General features: G+C 34.2%; 2 protein-coding genes across 6 annotated transcripts in view; one reads left to right on the top strand and one right to left on the bottom strand.

Moving 5' to 3' along the window:
* Positions 1 to 247: 247 nt before the first annotated feature.
* LOC111054124 (zinc finger protein 93) lies at positions 248 to 4,360 on the top strand (the record flags this gene model as incomplete). Its single annotated transcript, XM_039427123.1, is given in 2 exon segments — positions 248 to 308; positions 2,171 to 4,360. A coding segment is annotated over 1 exon segment (1,128 nt). The 3' UTR covers positions 3,358 to 4,360.
* Positions 4,361 to 6,693: 2,333 nt separating this feature from the next.
* The window catches only part of LOC111054123 (transcriptional regulator ATRX homolog), a 100,926-nt gene continuing 96,213 nt past the window's right edge, over positions 6,694 to 11,406 (bottom strand). For 4 of the 5 annotated variants that reach the window (XM_039427097.1, XM_039427101.1, XM_039427107.1 and 1 more), the window contains 2 exons: positions 9,512 to 9,647; positions 6,696 to 7,829 (listed from right to left, as the gene is read on the bottom strand). In XM_039427097.1, the coding sequence (XP_039283031.1) occupies positions 9,549 to 9,647 (99 nt within the window). In that variant the 3' untranslated portion in view covers positions 6,696 to 7,829; positions 9,512 to 9,548. Of the gene's footprint in view, positions 7,830 to 9,511; positions 9,648 to 11,406 lie in introns of all 5 variants that reach the window. The other variant, XM_039427094.1, reaches the window with a different exon arrangement.

Raw genomic sequence — 11,406 nt, 5'->3', positions numbered from 1 at the left:
TCCCCTGCATCCTTGTAAATTACTTAGTACTATATTCACCTATATCTAACTGGATGTGATTTGATACACAGTAGCCTAATTAATTATTAAGCCAGGTGTAGAAAATTATCCCATCAGGATTATTGCTGTGTACAACTTACAAGTTATGATAGTTGCTGTAATCTCATGACCGTTTCAATTCAGGTTTCTTCACTCCACTCACGTTTTGATAATATTTGTATCTTACTTGTTCTGTTTTTTATTCCAGGATGACAACAATTATGAAATTGGTTGCACTTGGAAAGCAGAGAGCAGTTCAAGTCATGATGGTGAGTCACAGTTTTCAGTTTGTTTCTGTTAAGAGGTGAATAGCTAATGCCATCTAGTAATCTGGCTGGCTCAGGTCTGCTTTCACAGTTTTCAGATCGCATCTGATTAATTTCAGGGCCTCTGACATGACTTATCAGTGAGGCAAAGCAGTGTAGTCACTGGTACAAGGTGCGCCAGAGAAACTTACTTATTTGAAAAATTTCCCACTCGGTGAATTTTTAGTGTAGAGGGGCAGGAGGGGGCGCATCTGGAGGAGGAAGTTCCCAATTGTATCCTCCCTCAAGTAAGTAACCATCAGGCTCTGGTCTAGAGAGCAGCGGGCCTTTGCAGTTGAGAGCTCCCTTTCTAATGGTCGATCACTTGTTTTTCCTATGCAACGTGCCTTTCGTGCTCGATTTGAAATTCCTCCTCACAGACTCGTTCTGGCCGTAATTCGATTCTGTCCTGGGTTAATTCATTTGTAGTGGAGTGTGGAAGTGTCGCTGAATCCAGAAATGGGCATCAATGAACCATCAGAACTCCAGAAAATATCGAAAGAGTGAGGCAGTCAGCTGTGCGTTCTCCCCGGCGTTCAGCTCGCAAACACGCGGCTTCTATGGCAATTTCTGACTGACCTTTAATAAAGACCATCAATTTCATCCATATTAATTAACTGTCCAAGAATTGACTGGACGCGATTTTGTTGCCCGTCAAAATGCATGTGATATGCTGATTGACAACCTGCCTGAAGACATGGTCTTTTTTCAATGACGAGGTTCATTTATTTCCACATGCGTTTCCTCAATGCGTTTTTTATGAGGTTATTTGAAATCCCTGGTTTATGCCGATCGACCACGGACCATAGCACACCTCAAGAACAACATTCGAGACGCCATTGCCAACATACTGATTGATGTACTGCAACAAGTGGATACAAATTTCAAAAATCGACTTCATTCCAGCGCATGCGCAATGGGAATCGCCATTGATCTGATGTCATTTTCAAGACTGCATGAAAAAAATAGGGATATTCTATTGCTATATAAAAAAAAGATTACCTTTTGATATTAAAGATTTGACCTTTCAAATAAGTAAGTGTCTCTGACGCACCTTGTATTATTTGCTTCACACCTGTTATTCAATTCGGATTCAGATGAATTCCTACTTTCTGTTATTTTCAAATGATACTATTCCCCACAATCTTGTTTTGAGAGGGTGAATTGCAATATCTTGTCAACTTTAGACTATTGGCTGTTATTTTTTGTGCCATAACAATTGAAGCTGACAAAACAAAAAACAGAAGATGTCAGATAGCTTGCCAATTTGAACATTGCCATCCGGAGAGTTTGAAAACAAAAATAATAAACCACAACATTATAGTATTTAAGTATTTGAATTATTGTGCTTCACATCATATATTTGTGTTTACTCTACATGTAAAGTACTATCAATTGAGTTGAAAAGATTAACTGCGATAACTTTATCGAAGGGTTTGAGGTTAACGGAAAAAACCAATTCCGACTGAATAATAATACTAGATATTGTCCAAACAAAGATTAACTGAAAAGAGGTACTACTTTTGGTTGTTACACCATTATCAATCGCTGATAATCTCCAGAGACCATGGTAATGGACTATGATAATGGTTTAACAACTGGAACCGATATCTCGTTTTCTAATAGATCCGTGGTCGGTCAATATCTGCTCGTTTTATTCAGTATGGATAACTAACACAATATCACCCTCACAAATACTCTGAAAGGGGAAACTAATCCATATTATTGACTTGTATAATGCAAATGAAACATTTAATTTGATGACTAACTGATCACTTGTTTTATGATGACGATTTAATGCCGTGGTGTATCATTTTTGTCTGCAGACTCTCCTGATGAGAATGTCGAGGATAGACCATGTTTGGCAAGCCTGAGAGAGTTCCGCATGAAGAGAGCAAGACAACGTAGCAGAGAGCAGGATAGCATCAGTGATGTTGATTCTGACACCATGCAAACTTACAAATGTGGCAAGTGCAAATTTGTGGCTCAAACAAGGAAAAAGCTGCAAACGCATTCCAAGATTCATAATGGAAAGGAACTCATTTGTGAAATATGTCAATATGCGGCACCAAATAGGGATATATTTGTAATACATTACAGGATTCATACTGGTGAAAAGCCCTTTGAATGTGAAATCTGCGATTACAAGTGTACTCAAAAACAACACTTGGAAAGGCATTATAGGAAGCATACTGGAGAAAAGCCTTATGCATGTACTTTTTGCGACTCCAAGTTTTCTGATTCTGGTGATTTGACTAAACATATAAGAATCCACACGGGCGAGAAACCTTATAGTTGTAAAATATGCCTTTCTAAATTTTCTCGATCTTACTACCTGAGATACCATGAAAAATCTCACACTGTCGACCGCAGTGATAAACGTTTCAGGTGTGATTCATGTGAATACAAGACTCACAGCTCTGATAGTTTGAGAAAGCATAAATATATTCATAGAGTTAAACGTTTCCACTGTACAGAGTGTAATTACAAAACGTGTTCTTCTGGTGATTTGTCTAAACATAAAAAAATTCATACTGGTGAGAAGCCCTACTGTTGTGATATTTGTGGATATCGAAGCATTCGTTTGAACCACTTGAAACAGCACATCAGGACGCACACTGGCGAAAAACCTTACAGCTGCATCAAATGTGGTCAGAAATTTACTTCATCTACTTATTTGAACTATCATAGGAAAACCAAACATGAAGCTAACAACAAGGGTTCCAATTCAGAAACATACAAACAAAACGATCATAAAAATCTTGACACCATGCCAACTTACAAATGTGGCAATTGTAAATTTGTGGGTACAAAAGAAGGCCTGGAAAAGCATTCTAAGATTCATAATGGGAAGGAACGCATTTGTGAAATTTGCCAATATGCAGCACCAGACCTCAATAGGCATATGATAAAGCATACTGGAGAGAAGCCTTATGAATGCAACATCTGCGATTTCAAATGTGGTTATAAATACGGTTTGGAAAGTCATAAAAAGAGGAAACATGCTGTATAAATAGCCGAACTGAATTCAACTGCTTGATCACCTGGTAAGAACATTGTAAGATCAGCTAAGTTCATGCCATTTCTAATAAGCTCATTTACTGCATTCCATGGAAGAGCATTTTAAGGGCATTCTGTTCAACAGTTCAAATTCCAAACCTAGTTTTAGAATACCAATATTTGATCATATTTTTAACTAGAATCAACACCAGATATATGGTAAAGGATTAACTTGAATTGCAGCTGTCTACTATAGAAGCTGTATATTAGATAGTTAACTATAAGATAGCTCTATCAATTGCAACTCGGCACTTTTGCCTAATGGCCGGGTGACACATATCCGCGCCGCGGTACTGATGAGTGTCGGAAGTACTACGGCGAGTGAGAAAACAAATGCTTTCAAACGTGTAGGGACACATACTACCGCACCGCGTCAGCACCGTCGCCGTGTTTGTTGCCCGCGCCGTCACCGACTAGTTCAGTTTACTTTTTGACGGTGACAGTGCGGCCTCGTTCAACATAGAGAGTGAAAAACTCATTGAAGAGATACGGAATTTTACAGTTTTGTACGATCAAAGTGATGAGAAATATGATTGAATGGAAAAATAAGTTTCACTCCACTTCTGGTGATTTATCAATACATAGAAGAATCCACACTGGCGAAAAACCTTACAGCTGTATCGAATGTGGTCAGAAATTTACTACATGAAAATGAAATGAAATAATTCTTTATTAGGCGGAGTTAGGACATCTAGTTGTTTGAACCATCATAGGAAAACAAAACGTTGTCATGATAAAATAAATGGTAATTTGTGAAAAATATTGTAAATATGTAGACTACATGTTTCAGGAACTACCATACAGACTTTAACTTTGTTAAGAATAGTGTAAGATCACATTGAATGTGTATAATATATGCAAATGCACGTGTGGCTGCATGTAAAAAGACCCAATTTTACTTCTGTCATTAGTTTTGCATAATATGTCTTTTAATAAATGATTATTTTCTTATCTTATTTCTCTCTATTATTTTCTCAATATATTCATTTTTTATATCAACCAAATCTGGGAGATTTGCATTTTTCATGAAATCCACCTAACAAGTGTTGTGCTATAATATGAGACGTTTCGCTACAATACAGGATGAGTTATTCACTGAAACATTGCATCTTTCCTCCTCTCACAGATCAGAGAAATCACTCATCTTCAAATGCTTATAACTCAAGAATAGGAGTGAATTTCGCCAATGTGATGACACATTATGTTCCGCTCGTCAAGTACTATTCGTGAGAATTAGAGATTCTAATTCTTGACCATTTTTGCAAAAATCTACGAATTTCATGAAAAATGCAAATCTCCCAGATTTGGTTGATACTCGGGCTATGGATAGAGGTTGACCCAACAAGTGTTGTGCTATATTATTTCTGTTCCTTCATTCAACCCGATTTCAGGATACTAAAAAAAATGATAAGAAACAGCTTTGCCGATTCCTATACCTTGCCACTGCCTTCTATAGAGGATAGCTGATACCGGTAAATGTGTAGTTTTGATGTCCCATACATTAAGCGGTCTCCATAGATGGTGAATATTATTGCACAATATTATTATTATTTACCTACTTATAACATCAAGCCAAACAACTGGAATTGAGGTGGTAGGTGCAATAAGGGCTGTAACTCAAACTATCATTCTGAGATATGAAGATCCAAAGTTTTTACAAATATATCTTGTAACATTCGGTTAACATTGTTGAAATATGAATGGTTCAATTCTTTTGAAAATATGTTCTCTATGGTTGTATGATCTGGATGAAAAGAGCAGTGGACTTTGGTAATAAATTAATGAAACAACTAAGAGTGTTATTTCTGAAACTAGCCCAATCATACATAAAGTTTCAAATGATTGTTGTACATTCAAAATTGATCAGAAATTGAATGCAAAACGATCATTAAAGTTACTGGTAGCTTAGGGAAAATTAATTAATATATGAATACTAGGGAAGGTCAATGCCAAATGAGAACAATAGGTTTATAATCATACACAAAAAATATATTTTGATAAATCAAAGATTGGTGCAAGAAAAACTTGAACATACAAAAGTTTTAGAAGTGCAAGTAAACAAATACTGAGTCAAGAATGAATGACAATAATAGTAATTCAATTGATGAATTCAAAAAATTAATATCTACACTTTAAAATGTGATGTTTTTTTAAATGTGAGCAATCACCAAACAATGTGATGCTAAAGTTTCTTAATATTTCTGAGTTGTAGTTACAAGTAAGCAAAATTTCAAATAAAATAGATGAAAACATTAAAAAATATTAAAAGATTGAGTGTGAAAACCTTCTAATAAAAATTGATATAAGTGATGTTACTGGAATGCAATTTTAATGAAAAATACAATACTGATAATACAATCTTAGAAGTGACTTATAGTGCAGTTAATGAAAGTATAATTGAATCAAATTTAATTGTAAAACATGTATAATTGTAAACAATTATATTTTTTTCTATTATTAATAATAGACAAAAAAGTTCTTCAGGGAGCTGCTTCAAATATTTGAAAGGTTCATACACTTGAGAGTATGATTTAGACACAGCAGGTGTACCACAAGGTTTGTATTTGATAATACAATACTGCTGTGCTGAATTGCAACGCTTTCAATAGGTAATATTTTAAGTTAAAGTGAATGAAACCATAAAAGTAAGGAAAATTAGCTGTTCTCTGCAAGGGCTTAAACATGGGTTTGCTATAATAGTAGTTATACCAACCTCAAGAAAAAAAATATTTGAATGAGATCTTCACATTTATAGGTATAGAAGAAATGATGGAGAATCCATTTCCTAGTTCTCCCCAATAAGGGCTTATAGGCCTATAGGCCCTTATTGCACCTACCGCCTCAATTAACACGATGCTATAAGTAGATATTATTATAAAATATTGTTAAATAATATTGACCGCTTTAGGCCATCAATACTTCATTATTAACTACAGGAAATTTAACTTCACTTTCTTTCAGCATGGGAGAGGCATTGAAGTAAAAATCAATATTAATAATATCTACTTATAGCATCGTGTTAATTCTAGTTGTTTGGCTTGTTGTTATAAGTAGGTAAATAATAATATATTGTACGATAATATTCACCGTCTATGGAGACCGCTTAATGTATGGGACATCAAAACTACAGATTTACCGGTATCAGCCATCCACTATAGAAGGCAGTGGCAAGAATTGCGGACAGTTAAAAGTTAATTCAACTGAAATAGAAGTTGAAGCTGGGTCAACTATTTCATTTCAACTTGTTATAACGGTCGTTATTATTACAACAAACGAAATAAAAAACCAATCTATACAAACATTTTTATTAGCACACAATATTACCTAGAAAATACAGTACACTTTACAAACAACCATATATAAAACATTATGAATACTTGAATCACTGAGTTATTTTACAAAATATTTTTCATTTTACAAATATATTAAAGTTAACCATCATCACAGTCGAAATATTTTAGATGAACGGTTCACAATAAGAGTATTATATGTTTAATTTATCTACAATTTATCTTTAATTTGAATCTATGTGAAATTATTATACGTTCACATATCAAACTAATAATTCAGCATTGGTTGGACATGATTCATTCAAAACTTCAGAGATCAATATATAGGGTGTTTCAAAAAGATTGACCCAATTTTAAACAGTTATAATTATTTTAAAAAATGGTGCACATAAACCAATTTTACATCAAATTACTCACAAAAGTATCAAGTTTATGATGATGTATTATAAGTGTTCTATGTGCCCTCCTTTTGAGGCTCGGACGACATCTAGACGGTAGCCAAATTCATCCCAGACTGTTCGCAAGATGTCTTCTCGGACTGTAGCTACTGCATCAGTTATCCTGATTCTAGCTCCTCAATATCAAGTGCTAAGGGAGGAACATAAACACGATCTTTAACGTTGTTCCTCCCTTGGACCTTGATATTGAGGATCTAAAAACCAGGATAACTAATGCATTAGCTACAGTCCGAGAAGACATCTTGCGAACAGCTTTGGTTTTCTAGCAAACTAATCAGAACGATTTTATAGTGATATTCACTCCAAACAGTCAACCTGAATTAAATTTTAAAATAGGAGGGTAAATCAACTATCATTGTCAATATAGGTGTATTTTTGTTCACCTTAGTAACTGTTGATTTGAGTTGGTAATGCATTCTTCGCCTATTTGTGTTAATATCTGTGCAATTTTTAAATTTGCTATTCCAATTATATCAATTACTGGCATGTTATTAATTTGTACACACCTACATTGAAATCTACCATATAGTGTAGAAAATGTTTACTCCTGGTAATAAATTATTGAACTGTTACTAAACATAAAAAGATCATCACAGAGTTCAAATTGTATTAGATAAATCAGATTTCAGAATTCAAGAGGCCAACACACGTTTGAAGAAAACAGCAACTTCAAAAAACTGAAAAATAAAAGTTTAAATAATTACTAAACTGTAGTAAAAATATTAGATTGTATACAAATTCAAAAGCATGAAAATATTAATAAAATATAGTTTTCAAATGAAGACTCTGGTTTTATTTTCAAAAACGATATGATTTGACTCATCACGTCATAAAATAATTGAATTTATTTTGAATTGAATAAAAATATTATGAAGTAAGATCAGGCTATTTACACACACATCAATTTTTTGGACTTGTGTTTTTTGCCGTCTTTAAACATTCTCTATTAGATTGAACAGATGATGTTTTTCAAGTTCTGTTTAATCTAGTAGAATTCATAAGGAAGGCAAAAAACCGAACGCCCAAAAATCAATGTGTAGATAATAACTGGCTTTAGATAATGTATTTTTATTATCATAATTTTATTTATTTTTATTTACAATGCAAATAATAATTGATATCATATTGAGAAACTATCAAGTATTCCAAGTGAAATAAATCACAAATGATAAAATAATGAATAATTGGGCTCTATTTGTATGAAAATGAAACAATAAATTTTATTTAATTTGAACAGCTTAATTTTTTAGCTTAGGACGGCCGAAAATACGCCTACTTGGCTGCTTAATGTCACTTAGTTTTGAACGTGGTAGTCATTAAGGCTGTGAAAAAGATTGTCCAATTTAAGTAATAAAAAAATGTACCAAACAGAATAATATAGTGAGGTCCACGTTATAATGGCAGTATTTGATTAGGTAACATTGGTGTTGCTATCCTTGTCTACCATTCCACAATGCAGATAGCGCTATACTTTTGAAGCATGCCGCTACGTTGCCAGATCGTTTTTCAACAATATAGAAATATTATTGATTAACAAAATATTTAATCCCAATTATGAAAATTGATTATTTCAAACAGTTAACGTCGAGCGCTTAGCTCTAGGGACAAACTAATTCCGCTAGATCGCTCCAGCTGTACTATTCACTTGCTGCCCGAGCATAGCAGGCGTAAAACCGTGCTTTAAAGGTACACATACCAGCGGCTATTATTGTGTCTATAAAAGAAGTTTAAGCATAAACTTTATTCATCAAGAACAGCGCTACAAGTTGCTATGAATTTCAAGTCTATAGAACGAACATTGAATGTGAAAAAGGAGTTTAAAATGCATAAGAATTTAATTTTTTTTTCAGATTTTCAAAAACAAAGTTGACGTAGTTTTTGCTATATTGAAGAGGAGACTTGCATATTTTTCTCAAATTTTTCTTACCAGTAGTTTTTGTAGGGTATGTGTACCATCTGCCTCAAAAAAGTGACTTTTGAAGCCCTATTGTTAGCTAACAGAAGCTGATAAAAATATTTCAATTGCATAGATTATGTCCTAAGAAACTCCGCTACATTGCCAAATCGTTTTTCAACAATGTAGAAATATAATTACTAAATTACATTTTCAATCTCAATTATGAAAATTTATTATTCAATCATTGAAAACTATATTTTTTTGACTAATAAAACAATTGATTATTTCAAACAAGAATGAACAGTTGATATTTTACATCAGAAATATCGGTATCAGTGACAGAAGTCAGTGACAAGGCAGAGAATTGTCAACGCTGTTCTGTTATCTTTCTACACTACCATTATAACGTTGGCTTAACTATATGGAATAAAATAAAAGTGATTGAAATGGCAATAGCCTTACCCATTGTCTCTGATGCTCGGCTTGTTGTTGACGTAATTCATGTATTGGCGGAGGAAGAAGGAGCTGGACCACTCCACGGCCTTGAAGGAGCAGCAGCAGCAGCAGCAGCAGTACCCATTCTCATCTGCTGTTGCACCTGCAAATAGCAAAACAAATAAATCACAACATCTATCTATAAACGATCTATACAATAATGAATAAGTTGAATTATTCTGGCATTCACTAGCTGTTGCGGGAACACGGAATTGGTAATGTAATGTAATTTGAGTTCTAGTCATAACCAATTCCGCATTCCCGTACCAGCTATAGTGAGGTCCACGTTATAATGGCACTGTTTGATTAGCAATGGTATTGCTAACCTTGTCTATCATTCAAAAAAGCGGATAGCGCTATCCCTTTCTCACTTTGCTCTGTTGCCAGATCGTCTTTCAACAATATAGAATTATTAATTAATTGACAAAATAATTCATGATTAAATTATTGAAAAATATTATTTGTAGCTTAATAAAATATAATTTATTATTTTAAACGAGAATGAACAGTTAATATTACATCAATAAACCTGTATCAGCTACCGTCTGGAGGAGGCATATGACAAGACAGAGGTTCGGCAACGTTGTTCTCCTATCTTTCTCCACTACCATTATAACGTGGACCTCACTATAGATGCCAAAACTGGATTCAATCGAAGAAACACAAAAAATTCAAAGGCTGTAGCTGGGCAATAATGGTACAAATACACAGTCGACTTAAATTGTTGTGTCATCTACGAGATGAACATAATTTCTAACATAAAATAAACAAACAACAATAATAAACCACTGGAAAATTACAAATTATAACGATACACAAATAATTCAACCTCAAATAGAGCAGCGAAGAAAAAACAACTAAAATAAGAGATACGAAAACTCAACCTCAAAAATGTTGCTCGAAGCGTTTCGCTGTGATCTTAGACCAGTTATAGAATAGACACGCTGGGAAGTCTAGCCTCTGAAGCCAACATCTACTGCCATATCGCCCAATCGTGACGTCATCATCGGATGGAAAACTTTCAGATTGTATCTATTTCAGAAGGAAGTAAATCATTATTTATAAAAATAGTAAACTCCCGCTGCGCTCCCGCTGAAATAGACACACTCTGCTATGGAAAACAATGTAAACAAACTCTACAGAGAAGTTTTCTATCCGATGCTGACGTCACGATATGGCAGTAGATGTTGGCTTCATCGACTTTCAGGATCAATATACAATGGGGCGTTTCTATTCCATAACTGGTCTAAGGCTGTGATGACAGAACAATACAAGTCTACAGTCTATGTGCATGCATGTTTTACCAAAGAATAAATACAGTATGGAAACTCGGTTAGTACTAGTGATGTGGATCGGGAATATTCCCAGTGGGAAGGAACTTATGATTTGGAAATATTTCCGAGGCCAAGAAATTTTGGGAATTTATGGGAACTTGAGGGAATTTATAAAATTGCTCTAAAAATGATTGAAATTGATCAATCTCACTCATACTTTACATTAATATAATCAATAAATCATCATTCTATTTGCTATTGATCAATCTCAGCCACATTTTAAATTAATATAATCAATAAATCATCATTCTATTTGCTATTGATCAATCTCAGCCACATTTTAAATTAATATAATCAATAAATCATCATTCTTTGAGTCTGTTTTTGCTCATTCACTCACTGGTTTTTAAATACTCGTATAGTCCAGTCAATGAAAGATTATGGAGGGAAAAGTTTGAAACACAATTTTTGACCCCGCAGCTCTTTTAAGGATAGTAAGGGGGTAAACATATCAAAAGTCCTCACTCCTACCCCCTGTGCTAAGGTGGTAGGGCCGGTGGTGGTGGTTTGAAAGTGCCATATTTTGTT

The sequence above is a fragment of the Nilaparvata lugens genome, chromosome 1 (genome assembly GCF_014356525.2).
Source record: "Nilaparvata lugens isolate BPH chromosome 1, ASM1435652v1, whole genome shotgun sequence".
NCBI classification, from domain to species: Eukaryota; Metazoa; Arthropoda; class Insecta; order Hemiptera; family Delphacidae; genus Nilaparvata; species Nilaparvata lugens.
This window is presented reverse-complemented; position numbering and strand designations above follow the sequence as displayed.